The sequence below is a fragment of the Lacerta agilis genome, chromosome 5, assembly GCF_009819535.1.
Source record: "Lacerta agilis isolate rLacAgi1 chromosome 5, rLacAgi1.pri, whole genome shotgun sequence".
Lineage (NCBI taxonomy): Eukaryota > Metazoa > Chordata > Lepidosauria > Squamata > Lacertidae > Lacerta > Lacerta agilis.
The window spans coordinates 6,061,975-6,078,691 of record NC_046316.1 but is presented as its reverse complement, the minus strand read 5'-3'; the positions used below and the strand labels follow the sequence as shown (position 1 = coordinate 6,078,691).

General features: G+C 47.3%; 1 protein-coding gene across 1 annotated transcript in view; it reads left to right on the top strand.

The window, feature by feature from the left end:
* The window catches only part of SEMA3D (semaphorin 3D), a 203,712-nt gene that overhangs the window by 81,250 nt on the left and 105,745 nt on the right, over positions 1 to 16,717 (top strand). The window contains exons 4-6 of the mRNA XM_033148347.1: positions 8,265 to 8,327; positions 11,656 to 11,775; positions 15,833 to 15,926. Of these exons, the coding sequence (XP_033004238.1) occupies positions 8,265 to 8,327; positions 11,656 to 11,775; positions 15,833 to 15,926 (277 nt within the window). The remainder of the gene's footprint in view (positions 1 to 8,264; positions 8,328 to 11,655; positions 11,776 to 15,832; positions 15,927 to 16,717) is intronic.

The following is a 16,717-nucleotide window of genomic DNA, read 5'->3' as shown; positions in this document are numbered from 1 at the left end:
GCAGTTCAAATCCCTGCGACGGGGTGAGCTCCCATTGCTCGGTCCCTGCTCCTGTCAACCTAGCAGTGTGAAAGCACGTCAAAGTGCAAGTAGATAAATAGGTACCGCTCTGGCGGGAAGGTAAATGGCGTTTCCGTGTGCTACTGTGGTTCGCCAGAAGCGGCTTAGTCATGCTGGCCACATGACCCGGAAGCTGTACGCCGGCTCCCTCGGCCTATAAAGCGAGATGAGCGTCGCAACCCCAGAGTTGTCCGTGACTGGACCTAACGGTCTGGGGTCCCTTTACCTTTACCTCTACCTCTATAGCAAAACATTTGGCACATTGTAAATGCTGTAAGAACGATGCTCCACATTTCGTGTCAAAGATGCCGAAGAGGAACACTAATTTCATTCCTGCGGCTTCCCCTTCTGCACAAACGCTTGCCGCTTTTTCGAGTGAGTAAACAAACATAGGAAGCATATCCTCCGATCAGCTTTGGCAGCCCCTGTTCTCCCCTTGGCTGTGGTTAGTGACGCGCAGGGATAAATTGCAGGTTCTGTTTACGGTTTTGCAGAAGTGTCTGCCTGTTTCTGATAAGCTTCTCTCCCAGGTTTATCATTATGGGCCATCGCTACGGAGCAGCATATTTTAATTACTATAAAAGGTAAACTGCTATTCCGAGCTCCTTTGCCTCCCTAGCGATCCCTGTGGGATCTGTGGGTGCTCCGGTCTTTTGGCAGCCACCCTACCTATTTAAGTCCCCCCAGGGCGGATTTATAGGTCTGGCTTTTGGAACGATGGTCTCGAAGGAATCTCTGCCTGTCCGCCTTCCTCTTTAATTGCTCTTTGTAGTTGCACCCCTGGTCACGATACATGTGCCATTCCTGCTGGGCTTGGTGTATATCAAACTCACTTGAAAGACTTCAGCGCTTGAAAGGTACTCCCCAGTAGCAAATAAGTGTCAGAATGTGGTGTTTGTGCTGCGCTGTGTTTAGACTGACCGCGGTTTGCCTTGGCTGGGTGCCACCCGGCCTTGCTCCAGGCTTTCCTCCACACACACGGGGAGCTGTGCGGGCTTCAAGCATGTCCTTTGTGTGCCTCGGAATTCAGAGTCATCTGACAAAATACGTTCCATTACAGGTAGCCTCTGGGGACCGAAGCAGTAAATTCGAATATTAAATGCCTTCCTGCAAAATGATACGAGTGTCAAATGACTTGGAAACGCTGCCATATGATATTTAAGACGGACCCCGTGATCTGAAGTGGGAATTGGGTCTGCTGAACAAATAAGCGTGTTTTTATTGTTTAAGTCTCTGCAAATAAATCTAAATTATACAGAGCCTTCGGTTTCTATTGGAAATAGGCATGCACACAGAGGCAATTAGAGGAGTCGCCCGGAAAAGCGTTGGCCAACATCATGTGTTGTACAATATTGAAATGCTGTGCCTTTAAGAACCCTTAAAAATATATATATTAAAATGACAAATATGGTCCGTGCCTGAGGTGGTTTCCCCCTATCGGTATTGTGGGCTGTGTAGCTTCTAGCTTACCCACAAAATTGCTCCCCAAAGTTAATGATATTACCACAATGACGTGGCGGAGCGTGGTTAAGAACCTGTAAGTATCATGTGAAAATAATAATAATCTAAGAGCATTTGAAATATTTATCTTGAGATAGTTGCACGAGAAGCCGCACTGCTCAGGAGGCTAAGCAAGGATAGGAGGCGTTCTGATTATTGCTGTGGAACTGTTTGCGGGATCCGCCCATGACGTCTGCTGTAATGAGTGTGCTATCAAGGAGCAACAAACTTTTGACCAGTTGCCAATGCTCAGGCTCTGTGTGTTCCAGGAGCCTCAGCCACATCTGGCCAAAGAGATAAATGGAGGAGACATTTCCCCAGAACCCTCACATGCATCAGCTGTTTTGGCCTGCCACCTGACACAGACAGAGAGAGGATACATCACAAACTATTGCTCTTTGGAGCATTGTGGGTCAGAAACATTTGTTTGGGGACAGGAAATTGTGCTTCAAACAAGAATATTGTGTAACTTCTTCAGAGCTGTGCTGCTGGCAAGGAAGCGTTTCTCAAGTGTTTTCCAGAAGAACAATTTCTAAAAAATTTCTTCATGCAAACAATTTACTAGGGATTGTGTAAAGTCCTAGTAGTTTAAAAAGGTAAAGGTAAAGGTACCCCTGACCATTAAGTCAAATCAAATCAAATTTTATTAAACGGTCACAGACCAAATCATCCTCTTCAACTGAACAACGAAGCACACACAAGACAAACACACGAAAAAACAGCATTTTGAAATTAAGATCTTAAATAAAATTAAACGTTTGCCTTTGCCTGCGCATTGTCAATGGATAGCTCATATTTCCTGCGTCTAATAGCAGAAACGCAGAATTTGGCAACATTAATCGTAGTCTCAGAGACCTTGTCTTCTACTAGGGCTCTCAAGCGTTGGGATTCTGATTCATTTTTAAACTTGTGAAGAACTGGGGTAATAAAAGTCTGTCACAAATCCTCGTAGAAACTGCAATGCAGCAGTATATGAAGGTTTGTTTCCACCTCCAAGGAGCCACATGGGCAAACACGTAACTCATACGGTTTGCCTTCATACCTGCCTAGTAACAGGGCAGAGGGCAACACGTTGAATCTGACCAAAGTGAAGGAATGTCTATACTTAGGTATTTGTAGTTTGGTCAGATAGTCTGCGGGTGAAAAGTCTAGTCGTGGAAGACTCTGGCGTTGTGGTGCTCATCTTGCTCTATAGGCTGAGGAAGCTGGCGTTTGTCCACAGTTTTTCCAGGTCATGTGGCGAACCAGAGCAGCGCACGTGTGAGGTTCACGTGATGGTGCTTCACGAGTAACGGAGCGGGAGCCCAAAAGGTCTTTTGGCGGTTTTATTGTGCAAGATATTTACAGTGCAGAGCTACTAAAAGCATGTCTGTCTCAGTCGCTGGCAGAATCCGGGAGTGGCCCCTTCCGGCTCCATCCCCAGCATAATAGCTTCGGCACCCCAAATCTCCTCCTACCCTCCTTGCGTTTCATCCCTCTGCACAACTGGGGTGCCGGAAATGGCGTGATTCCCTCCTGACCAACCGAGCGCGGTGAGCACAGGGTCTCTGCAACATCCCCAAGCCGTCTCCCCGCCAGATTCCCTGTTTGCCGCTCCTGGCTGGCTGAGGTGCTAGGGCTGTTTGGCGCATCCCCAAGCCCTCTCCTTTCGCGGCTGGCCCCTTCCCCTTCCTCCCCACTGGAGGTGTGGCTGCTTTTCACGCTGGGAGAAGCGCTGCTGCTCAATTGGCGCCAGGGCTCTCTGTATGCCAACGGACCCTCCGTTCCCCTCAGCAGGCCAGGTGGCAGTTCCCTGACAGCACGGAAATGCCGTTTACCTTCCCGCCAGAGCGGTACCTATTTATCTACTTGCACTTTGACGTGCTTTCGAACTGCTAGGTTGGCAGGAGCTGGGACAGAGCAACAGGAGCTCACCCCGTTGCGGGGATTCGAACTGCCGACCTTCTGATCGGCAAGCCTAGGCTCAGTGGTTTAGACCACAGCGCCACCCGCGTCCCACCTAGTAGTTTAGAAAAGTACAAAGCAATGTTACAGTGTCAAATGCTTGTGATGTGCTTTCCCTGGCTCCCTACGCAGAACTTAAAAGAATCATCAAATCTCAGTAATTAAGACTGGAAACCTATAAATGTCTACTTGGTTGTAGGTCCCTTTGACTTTAATTGGTCTTGTATCTAGGTGTCTACAGGATTTAGCCTTATAGTGCAATCCTAAACCCCGATGGTGATGGGTGGAGGGGATATGCATTGTCTCTCCAGTGATCTCTTCTAGCAGAACAATCACCACCAGTTATGGGGGTTCTGTCCAGCTTTGCCCAAGGCAGACAGAAGGCTACTGCTGCTGGTTTTTCCATCACTGGTAGCAAGCAGAAAACCCTGAAATGGGGCATTTGGGGGCAGGGTGGGAGCTGTTTAGGGTCTTTGGGATCCAAACCCTGCACCTCTCCTAAGAGGCATAATTCTTGGCCCCTTTACTACAGCAGCCTGAAGCTAGATCAATAAGAATTTAAAAGACACCCCCACTCCGAACACATATGGAGACCTCTTACAAATATTTGGTCATAGATTTGATACCTTTCTCCCACTCTGAATCCCATTTCTGATTACACTGTTAATGTACGTCTAGTTTCTGTTGATGGTTTAAAGCAGTTGCATGTGAAGACACACACCCCCAAACCACCCCCAAAATCAAAGAAACAATAGACACAGAATTTTGGTTAAGGTTTTTGGCAATAATTTTGGCCACAACTTTATTGATTACAGCAGGTGAGTGGTTGCTTAGGCATTGGTTCCAGACTACCTGAAGCTGCAAAGTGGCAGGAACTGGACTGACACTGGACTGCACCATATGCCAGTAAGGGAAAGCATCCTGGGGGAGCGAGAAGCTGGCTTCGATCTCACAGCTCACCCCAGATGCTCCCAGGGACTCTGGCGTGGCCCTAGCCCCTTGGCAAGGTTTGGACAAAAGCAAGACGAGCCCCTGGATTCCTTTAACGGAATTCCCTAGCAGCAGCGATGGAGGGGCAGGCACAGCCAACCACTTCCCCTCCGCAAAACATTGAACCAATGCCTAACCGCCAACCTTACAAAGTTGTGACGATTTGCTACACGGTACACGGTAGAAGCGGCTTAGTCATGCTGGCCACATGACCCGGAAGCTGTCTGTGGACAAACGCCGGCTCCCTTGGCCTATAGAGCGAGATGAGCACCACAACCCCAGAGTCGGACACAACTGGACCTAATGGTCAGGGGTCCCTTTACCTTTAGGGACCCAGGTGGTGCTGTGGGTTAAACCACAGAGCCTAGGGCTTGCCGATCAGAAGGTCAGCGGTTTGAATCCCTGCCACGGGGTGAGCTCCCGTTGCTTGGTCCCAGCTCCTGCCCACCTAGCAGTTCAAAAGCACATCAAAGTGCAAGTAGATAAATAGGTACCGCTCCGGCGGGAAGGTAAACGGCGTTTCCGTGCGCTGCTCTGGTTCGCAAGAAGTGGCTTTGTCATGCTGGCCACATGACCCGGAAGCTGTATGTGGACAAACGTTGGCTCCCTTGGCCTATAGAGCGAGATGAGCGCTGCAACCCCAGAGTCAGACACGACTGGACCTAATGGTCAGGGGTCCCTTTACCTTTACTAGGCAAAAACCAAGGGGCACCAGCCAATCAGCCAAATGGCAAAATTCCTACCAGGCCCCTGCTCCAAGACAGACGACCCCTAGACGGGCATAGCAAGGACAAAAGAACAGCCCTAAGTATAGGGAGGGAGGGCGGGTGATCCGCTGCATGTCGCAAGAAAGAGAAAGCTCCATGCGACGTGCAGCAGCTTAAATAGCCCCAGAGTCCCCAATCAGCCATATTCTACCCCAGCAACCGAGGGGCTTCCAATGGGGTGTTGTGGCTATCCAAACAGTCCCGCCCCAACAAGAAGGAGGCAGTTTAGGTGATCTCACCGTAACACATGCCCTCCATGATGGAGAACATGATTTATAAGACTCCAATATGAGAGAGTGCCGTAAAAATGGAGATTAATTGTTTATTTGGCACGGATTAGGTTTCTCCAAGTAGTCAGTTTAGATGTTCTTCCAAGTGGTCACCCTGGGAGAATACTAATGGGTGATTCCCATGATACTGGACATTAGCTAATACCAATGGACATTATCCTACTGAATAATCAGTTATTACTGCACTGCTATTAAATCCTTTTAAAGAATCAAGCTAAAGAATGGTCTTGTATGTTTTGACATTTGGAAAGGCCCGTTTCTGATCTGAGCATTTTTTAAAAAAATTCTTAATAAGAGCTTTTGAAGCGTTAACATCAGAGAAGTGAGGTCAGTGTAATCTGTATTTTCCTCCAAATATAGCTTATGGAAAATTACTGGAATTAGATTTCAAGAACAGACTCACTGTGCTGTGTTGAACAAGTGATTTTGTTTCACCTGCATTGGGGGGTGGGGGAGGATTGTGAGGATAAAGATGAAGGACCCCGTTCATGTTCGCTGAGGGTTCCTCAAACGTGTACCGCTCGAAGCACGATAAATTCTGATAGGCAAGTAAAAAGAGGGTCCTGAAGTCAGCTGCATTTGTGAGCACCTTGTGGGACAGGACCCTGAGAAGAACAGGAAGAATGGGTCACATCCTGCATGCTGCTTTAAATGAGTTACAAACAGGGCCATCTTAACCATAGGTGTTAGGGGTGCGGAGCACCTGGGCGCCGGGCTCTCAGGGGTGACAGGCCGAGAGTCCGGGGCCCAAGAGTTGGAGTCCCGGGAAGAGCCCGCCCATCGGTCAGAGCGCCACGGCGGGCTCTTCTGCTGTGGGTGGCTCTGTGTAATGAATCAGATCTAAGTTAGGAGATGTTCAGAAACCCACGGTGTTTTAGGAGTTAATGGGCACCCCAGTTTGAGTGGCAGATACCTCTTGGGAGGCGGGACATCCCGCTCTTTAAAAGGAGGGAGGAGCCGTTAGTGGAGGAGAGAGTGGTGACTGAAAGAAGGAGGGTGTGGGGCCAGGTTAGGTTTAGGTTAGGTTAGGTTAGGTTAGGTTAGGTTAGGATCGTTGAAGATGTGTATATGTTGCTGAAAGAAAGAGTTTGCACTGTTATGAAACTAAGCTTATGAACCATCACTGAATCCGTTCTGTTCTGTAAGAAATAAAGACCTCTTATTGTTGAGCTCAGAAAATATTGTCGTTCATTTGGTCCAGTGAGCTATGTATGCTCATGAGGAGGTGAACTCAGGGAAAGGACAAAACTGACCTGCAGGGTGATAGTTTGTGTCTTGGAGTTCCCTCAGGAGGGGCTAGCAGGCGGAAACCCTGGTATTGCCACAGAGTTGCTAAGAGGGCTTAGCTAACTGATATAGTGAGGGGATCTAATAAAGAGAGACCCCGAACTGTAGGCAAAGGAGAGGTTAACCCCTGGAGCCCAGAGCAGAGGATATAACCGGCCACGGCCGCTGGACAGGAAAACTCCCATTACTGAGAAATTCCCAGATTATTAATCAAAGGGAAGTGAAATAACAGACAGACCTCAGAGGGACAGGTGGGGTGCATTGTAATTTCACCCAGAACACCTGATTAAAAATTCACTTAGTAACGAGGGGAGAATCTGAAGTGGAGGTTCGTCGCACTCTGTGCCACGAGTTTGGGGGCGAGCGAGCCAGCGAGACGCTGAGGCGACCGGCTGGCTCCACCCTCCTGCATGCCTGGGATTGGCATAGGGCCATGGAGAGGCCCGCCCAGAGCGCGCTGCCCACCTGACGAGGCGGCCGGCCCAGCGCCGCCACCTCACGCTGCTCTGTGCCCTGCTCTGCCCTGTCTGCATTCCTCGATGGCCGGCCCAGAGTGCACCGCCCCCCCCCTAAAAAAGGTCAACAACTCTGGACAACCGGTGGGGTTACAAGGCCAGTTGGAAAGTGGGGGAAAGAGTATCTGCTCAGCTTAATATGAATGCCTTTCTGTGTGGTGATCGCAAGGAGGGAGGTCTGGAAATGAATTTTTTGCCCCAACATTTCTTTGAGTTCCTTGAAGGAAGAACAGGAATTTTGTTGTTGTTGCTCAGTCATTCAGTCGTGTCCGACTCTTCATGACCCCATGGACCAGAGCATGCCAGGCACGCCTATCCTTCACTGCCTCTCGCAGTTTGGCCAAACTCATGTTAGTAGCTTCGAGAACACTGTCCAACCATCTCATCCTCTGTCGTCCCCTTCTCCTTGTGCCCTCCATCTTTCCCAACATCAGGGTCTTTTCCAGGGAGTCTTCTCTTCTCATGAGGTGGCCAAAGTACTGGAGCCTCAACTTCAGGATCTGTCCTTCTAGTGAGCACTCAGGGCTGAATTCTTTAAGAATGGATAGGTTTGATCTTCTTGCAGTCCATGGGACTCTCAAGAGTCTCCTCCAGCACCATAATTCAAAAGCACCAATTCTTCGGCGATCAGCCTTCTTGATGGTCCAGCTCTCACTTCCATACATTACTACTGGGAAAACCATAGCTTTAACTATACGGACCTTTGTCGGCAGGGTGATGTCTTTGCTTTTTAAGATGCTGTCTAGGTTTGTCATTGCCTTTCTCCCAAGAAGCAGGCGTCTTCTAATTTTGTGACTGCTGTCACCATCTGCCAAACAGGAATGCAGATACACAAAAAGAAAAAGAAAAAGAAAACCCTCACCTATATAAATTGTATAGGTACTAAAACACCTGTTTTAAATTGATTGCAGATATATTGGCCAGCAACAAAGGACAAGGTGGATTTATGCAAACTAGCTGGGAAAGATGCACAGGTAAGTACAGTACATGCAGATGGAAACTGCCTTCAGTTGTGTGGGCACTGTTTAAAATATGTTTGTTGGCTTAGGCTGCAGTCTTAGACCCAGTTACCTTGGAGTAAACCCCCCTGAATGCAATGTGAGGCAGAGAAAGGTGGTGGGGTCACACTGTCCTTAATGCCACCACTCCCTGTGGAGCAATCCTACATCCTGACGCCGTGACCTTCAAATAGAGACGCATCGAGAAGATGGCCGACCCAGTGGCCCACCAGTTGTATTTCTGTTGGTGAAAGTGGCAGCAGAGGTGATCATTCTAAAAAGGGAACCAAGTAAAACATCACCCTCTGGGATCTATATAGATATAGATGTACAGGTGAAACCCAAAAAATTAGAATATCGTGGAAAGGTTCATTTCTTTCAGTAATTCAACTTAAAAGATGAAACTAATATATGAGATAGACTCACGACCTGCAAAGCGAGATATGTCAAGCTTTTATTTGTTATAATTGTGATGATTATGGCTTACAGCTGATGAGAACCCCAAATTAACAGTTTCAACTTTGGAGTTTTCATCAGCTATACGCCATAATCATCACAATTATAACAAGCAAAGGCTTGACATATCTCGCTTTGCATGTCATGAGTCTATCTCATATATTAAACTCCAGTAGCTAATGAAAACAATTGCTTATATAAATGGACTTTTCCATGATATTCTAATTTTTCGAGTTTCACCTGTATATATCCATACCTCACTCCAAAATGGTTTGGGTTTTTTTTTTTTTTCAACCTCTCTTTTACCCCACTGCCTCCTTCAAAAAAAATATTTTGGAGAAAGACAGTGGGGGGAAACCCCAAACCTCAGCTCAGCTCTAGTTCTTTAATCATGTTCAAGTGTAACGGGATGTTAAGAAAGTGATACAGAGTGATTGATGCACAAGAGTCAAGCCTTGGTAAGGCAGGGTTTCCTTCCATTCTCTTTTTTTGAATGCGTATTTCATAATAGATGCTCTGATCCATCACAACAAGGCATAATAAAGGTGCTTCAAGGAAAACGTTGACTGAAGCAGAACTATGGCATTGCTCCCTATTGAAGGGGGAGTATTCATTACAGAACGGAGCTTGTAGGTTTCCATCATTCAGCATGAGCCCTTTGAAATCCGCGAGAGTTGTAAATTATGTGGATTTACTCCATTTTCATTTATGCCTGTCGAAAAAGCCAGTTTCTGCTAGGAGCGCACAGAGCACAGCTTGAGCACAGCATATTAACAAAAGCAGACTTGTGCATTAATATTACAGTAATTAGTTGGTGGCAGTTTCCTCCCCCCCCCCCAACCCATGACGCTGGCTTATGCAAGAGACCATTGGTCCCTCTAGCCCCAGTGCTTTGGTCTCTAACAGTCCGAAGTCGCAGGCAAATAAACCTGCTCTTGCCCGGGTTGCTTCAATAAAGAAGATGAGAATTGAACAATGAATCTCCTGAATGTCAAACAAACACCGTGCTGAGCTAAAGCCCCACAATCCTCTGGGCACAAATGTTCTTAATTTCTCCATTTCTCCCCACCAGACCATTTTCTTCCCCAGTAGCTTAGTTTGGACGTCATACCAAACCATTGGGCTAGAGTCAACGGGAGGCTTTGTTAGGCAGCTGCTGAGGATGACGTCCTTTGAGGGGCACACCGTTGATCCCCAGAGCCTCCTTGACATCTCTGCCTGCTTACTTGTCCTCTCTGAGGTTGCAAGCTGCGGCAAGAGTGAGGCACCAGAGCAGCAGTTTCCACTTGCTTCTGGGTGGTTGTGAGGACTGGGAAGAGAGAGAGGACCCATGAATGGCCAGTGGGGACCTCAGCAAGGAGGAGATGTGTGGGGATAGCCAGCAGATGGACGACCAGTAATTCTGGAGTTCCCGCTCCCACTGCGCCGTGAAAAGGTCCGCTGGCTATGATCTGAAGGTAGTTGTCGTGAGTTCTGAAGGTTGCTGGAGTTTCTGAAGGTTTTCTGCAGGCGTCTGGAAGTTATGAAGATTCCAGAGGTCTCCGGAGAAGAAGATAGACTAAACTAGATAGCGGCCAAAACTTAGAAGGCCAAATAAAAGCTTTTTAAATAAAATGAAATAAATACTAAGAGACTGCAGTCAATGGTGAAGAAGCTCTCAACTGCTCTGTGCGGCTGGTTTCGCTTTCGGTTTCTCTCTGGCTTGTCACGCACCGATGTTCTCTCTGGCTTGTCTCGCGCGTTCTCCACACTCGCTACAGAGAGTGGAGGCTATTTATTGAAGACTCAAACATCGTCATAACAGTTACATCAACCAATCACAACCTTGTCTCTATGCTAGCTTTTGGGCAGGAAACTAACTACTGACCGTTGCATTGGCCAAATTGGAGCGCTTCGCCCAAACGCGGAGGGATCCATGCAGCAGAACTCCCTGCTGGATCCTTCGTCCTTCCTTCCTAAAGCGGAAGGACACCTAAAGTAAATCCAAACAAACAGGTGCAGTAGCACCTTTAAAAACATATTCCCACAGAGATGGGCCCACTCAGGGAGGGGGACCCACTGAGGACATTTCTTGTATATAATGATGACATTTTAGATCATTAAGTTTGCTTTATGGGAATTATGTGCCCTGCCCTGAGATCAAAGAAGATGGACTAGGTTATAAATAAACTGCACATTGCCCAAGGGAAGGGCTGTTACTCAGGGGAAGAGGTCTCAACCTCCGTCCCCATTATCTCTAGGTAGGGCTGGGAATATCCTTTGTCTGAAATGCTGTCAGCATAGACAATGCTAATGGTCTGACTTGGAACAAGACAGAATCTCTTTTTCCTGAAACACGGAGCCAGCACTAAAAATTTAGAACCCAATCCATGGTTCCGTGGTTTGAGCTTTTAGATGTGCAGTGGTCAAACAATTGTTCTGAGCTGCTCATCGGCTTTCTCTTCCTGCTCCATCTCTGTAAATCCACTGCTTCCACCAAGTAGCGCAGTGATTTATTGGTTTGGATGTCCCACCAGACTATATTTAGCTCAAACTACGGTTTGCAAACCCACTTCAGACGATGATTTGTGATTCTGGTATACTTCCCAATCACAAATCATGGTTTGTCAATTCAGATGCCAAGCCACAGTTCAGCTTCCTTAGCTATGGTTTGGTGTGAAAGCTGGGTGTTATGTAATGTTTAGCTTAAAAACAATAAGCCCTGTTTTCCGGCTTTCTGCCAGACGTTTCTCCAAGTTGTTTCAAACTTTCCTCGGCATCGTGCAGCACATTGGCCTGGCAGTGGAATGGAATGGAATATTGCACAGCTAATGATGATGAATAATTTCTGCCCTTCTTTCCACAATAGACAGAATGTGCCAACTTCATCAGAGTCCTACAGCCTTACAACAGGACCCATGTTTATGTCTGCGGTACGGGAGCTTTCCACCCGGTCTGTGGCTACATAGAGCTTGGAACACACAAAGAGGTAATTTAATCCACTCCCAAATGGTGCATGACAAGGAATGGCTCTAACTTTCCCTCGCATCCATCATTCCCTTGAAAATACAGTCTATGGCCATATAAAAAATGATCTGACAGCCCTTTATACAAACAATGGGGCAATGTTAATTTTTTTGCCAGTGGTGTAAGAACTCATGTTCTCACATTTTTTGATGTGTGCATATTGCACGTTAGCAAACCTCTGCGCTCAAGCAAGGTGATTAATATCATTCTACACAGGCTGGCTTTTCCGGGTGATTAATGGTGCAGTGGGCCCATTGAACCCAGATGCCTTGAATGACCTTCCCCAGCAGGGAATGATAGCCAGAGAAAGGAAGCACACTAGGCTAGAGAGCTGGATTTGGATGTTGGCAACTCCAGTCCAAGTCCCTGCTAAAACATGTTGTTTCTCTCTGGATCTCTCTCCAAGGCCAGTCTTGGGTTGATCGGTCCATAGGGGAAGGGAGTCTCACTGCACTGTTGGGGCTCATTGCACTAGTCACCACTAGCACAACTCTTTAGTTGAATGTGGCCCATAAGGATACATGGAATGAGCCAGTGTGGTGTAGTGGTTAAGAGCAGCAGACTTGTAATCTGGGGAACCGGGTTCGTGTCTCCACTCCTCCACATGCAGCTGCTGGGTGACCTTGGGCTAGTCACATTTCTTTGAAGTCTCTCAGCCCCACTCACCTCACAGAGTGTTTGTTGTGGGGGAGGAAGGGAAAGGAGAATGTTAGTCGCTTTGAGACTCCTTCGGGTAGTGAAAAGCGGGATATCAAATCCAAACTCCTCCTCTTCTTCTTCTTCTTCTTCTTCTTCTTCTTCTTCTTCCTCTTCTTCCTCTTCTTCTTCTTCTTCTTCTTCTTCTTCTTCTTCTTCTTCTTCTTCTTCATTCCGAAGTACGTTATACGTGGATGCTACAGAAATTGAGCAATAATAATATTAAGTAAAGGAATGGCAAGGCGTATCATGTCTCCATTAGGTGTGCCGGGGACTGAGAGTTCTCCACCACTGTGCAGTTTTTGTTTTGAGATTGATTGCACATTTTAATGAAACTGTGTTGTATTTTGTTTCTGCATTCACATCATGTTGCTAAATGCTTAATTTTGAATGTTTACGGTCCTCCGCCTCGGGACCTTTAGCCGAAGGGCAGATTCTGAAAGCTTTTAATATGTAAATAAATAAATAATGGCTGCCTGATGGTGGGAATGACTCTGAGACGCATAGTCAGCACCCCATCGAGACAAAAAACAAAAGGGGGGAAAGTGGGAGAGAAGGGATTTATCTTGCAAGAGCCTCATGGCTGAGTGTAGGCCTCCTCCAAGCTGTGCTGCGGTGCCAAGCTCTTTCTATCTAATTCTGCAGCTTCAAAGGGCCAGATGACCATTATACTAATCTTTGTAATTATCAAACAACACACTTGCGATTTGTTGCGAATCAAGACTCTAATCTCCTGTTGTGGAAGCAAAAATCTCAAGATGTTCTTCCTTCCTCTAATGAGTTTTTCATGCCTGCTGGTCAGCCTTTGAGACCTGCCAGCTACCTGCTGTCTTGGGCCATTCTGTAGAAAGATAAATGTCTGGCTTGTGATCAGATGGCTTACAACCTGTTTTTAAACTATGCAAGGCTCTCTCCAAAAGGGTCAGAGAGTTCAGCACAAGGAGATTTTTTAAAAAAATCTAGGCCTTCTGCCATTGCAGTTGATGCCAAGTCTAATTCATGGAAGCAAGATGGTTGTGCCTTTGGTTATCATAAAACATACAGATGTGAGAGCTACCCAGCTGAATCAGACTAGAGTCCTAGCCAGAGGCCCCTGGGGAGCTTACAAAGAGTGCAGCTATCCCTGGCTAACCTTGATGGCAGAAAGTGAGGAGGAATTGAAGAACCTTTTAATGAGGGTGAAAGAGGAAAGCGAAAAATATGGTCTGAAGCTCAACATCAAAAAAACTAAGATCATGGCCACTGGTCCCATCACCTCCTGGCAAATGGAAGGGGAAGAAATTGAGGCAGTGAGAGATTTCACTTTCTTGGGTTCCATGATCACTGCAGGTGGTGACAGCAGTCACGAAATTAGAAGACGCCTGCTTCTTGGGAGAAAAGCAATGACAAACCTAGACAGCATCTTAAAAAGTAAAGACATCACCTTGCCGACAAAGGTCCGTATAGTTAAAGCTATGGTTTTCCCAGTAGTGATGTATGGAAGTGAGAGCTGGACCATCAAGAAGACTGATCGCCAAAGAATTGATGCTTTTGAATTATGGTGCTGGAGGAGACTCTTGAGAGTCCCATGGATTGCAAGAAGATCAAACCTATCCATTCTCAAGGAAATCGGCCCTGAGTGCTCACTAGAAGGACAGATCCTGAAGTTGAGGCTCCAGTACTTTGGCCACCTCATGAGAAGAGAAGACTCCCTGGAAAAGACCCTGATGTTGGGAAAGATGGAGGGCACAAGGAGAAGGGGACGACAGAGGATGAGATGGTTGGACAGTGTTCTCGAAGCTACTAACATGAGTTTGGCCAAACTGCGAGAGGCAGTGAAGGATAGGCGTGCCTGGCATGCTCTGGTCCATGGGGTCACGAAGAGTCGGACACGACTGAACGACTGAACAACAAAAACAATCCCTGGCTGTTCATTCCCTGCAGCTGATCTTAACAGGTATACTTCTTTGGAACGTGGCAGTTCCATGTTGCTATTGCCACCAACTGCCTTGCCCTCCAGGACATCCCAAACCCTTCCGGTTTTGGCCTTGCAAGGTTACGTTATCATTCACCAGTAATCCCACACATTTTTAATCAGGCTTTCTTGCATGTAAAAAGGTTTGAAGAGTTCATTATCCTGTTAGTCTTTCATTATAGCATGTTAGCCTTTCAACGCAGTCTCTTAGCACCCGTTCAGGTGAAGAGAGTCGTGAAGAAGAGGAGCAGCCGCAGTTGACAACTGAACTGGCAGATATGAACTCTGAGCTCAGGTGTCAAGTCTTCTCCCTAAGCACCAACACCTCCATTCTCCAGAGAGTTTGCCTTTCCTTCTCCTGCAGCAGCTACCAGCTTCTCCAACCAGAGACAGCTGTAGAGAACGTCCTGTTGTTTTTTTGCATGGGTCCAGGAAGAGGTGGTGCCCTTCCCTCCTTCCCTTCCGTGGATCCCAGCACAAAGTGAGAAGATGCTCCAGCCTTCTGCAAATGGAGGAATGTGTGTTCCTTTCACTTCTGTGACTGGTGGGATGCCTCCTCCACTTTCCCTCACTGTAGAGGCAAGAGTAGTAGTCAGGCAGTTGAGTTGAAGGGGGTGGAAAGTGCAAGACCAGCTGGTCAGTTCAGCTGCAAAGTTGGGAGGAAGCTTTTATGTGAGTTGTCCTGTTACGCTATGCCAGCCTTTGCCTTTAGGAAGATAAACTTGTCAATACACATATATGTTGTGACCAGGCTGTGGCTCCATTGAGCAGGGTATAAACCAGTGTGGTGTGGTGGTTAAGAGCGGTAGACTCGTAATCTGGTGAACCGGGTTCGCGTCTCCGCTCCTCCACATGCAGCTGCTGGGTGACCTTGGACTAGTCACACTTCTCTGAAGTCTCTCAGCCCCACTCACCTCACAGAGTGTTTGTTGTGGGGGAGGAAGGGAAAGGAGACTGTTAGCCACTTTGAGACTCCTTCAGGTAGTGATAAAGCAGGATATCAAATCCAAACTCCTCCTCCTCCTCTTCTTCTTCTTCTTCTTCTTCTTCTTCTTCTTCTTCTTCTTCTGGAACGGGCAGAGCTTTTGCTGAGCATCCCATTGCTACACAGCTTGGCAGAGCTCTCCCCTTGCCCAACCTAGGCTGACCTGTAAGATACACAGCGTCACCAGTTTAATGCTTTGCTTTTCAGAGACAAGAACGTAAATCTGCACGTGAAAGGGCAATATTAGGCAGCTATAGAAAACTGCAAAGAAAATCTGAGATGTTTAATTCAGTTTTCTGCCATTTCCTATTTGGGCTTTTACATTAGAAACCAGACTGCTCCTGGTTGCAACACTGGACTAATGAACATATCCTTTATACGCAGGATGTGGCATTCAGATTTGATGCTCACAACTTGGAGTCTGGCAGACTGAAATGTCCTTTTGATCCTCAACAGCCGTTTGCATCTGTCATGGCAGGTAAGAGTTTAGCAGAAACAATGATTTCCTGCTCATCGTAGTATAAGAAGCTGGTGTTGCATATTGGCTGAGTGACTCTCATGAACCAGGAAGTCCCTGTTGCATATCCCCTTCCTCTAACGAACCTGCTATAAGACAAACTGAGGTTCAGTCCACTTTCCCCCTCTCCAGTCTCCAGCATTGGGCTAATAATGGTAACTTTCAGGAAACCCCCCTCCCCAGGGTCGGTAGCATCCCAGGATCGTTTGCAGTACAGGGACCCACCCCGTTGTTCAACAGTTTGTCTTCCCCCTCCTCAGGAGGAAGCGACCATTCCTCCAGTGGGGAGGGGGAGTTGGAGGCAGGAAGTCGACGCAGGGGCTGTGAAGAGATTGCAGAGCCTGAGCACCAAGGGGAAAGCGGGGAACAGGGACAGCTTACCGCGCCCTGAGTTCTCAGACAGGAAAGACGTGGAAGGGGGAGGCGGGGGTTTAGAATCCCGCGCCTCTTTTGCTGGACCAAGAACCAGAAGGGTTCATTCCTGGTCTCTGCAGAGGGATGAGATAGACGTTTGAACTCCACTGTAAATATCTGCACAATAAAGAACTTAGTTTTTAGAAGTTCTGCGTTCGACTGATTTCTCATGAGCAACCACTGAACGTCCTTACAGTAACCTTCCTTTGCAAGGTTGCCATAAGGATTACGATGCACACACTTCAAAGCTGCATACAAGGCAAACAGTTGAAAGCTGTCTATGAATAAAGGCCAAAATACCTACATAAAGAAGTATACCTCTGAATAGCAGTTGCTGG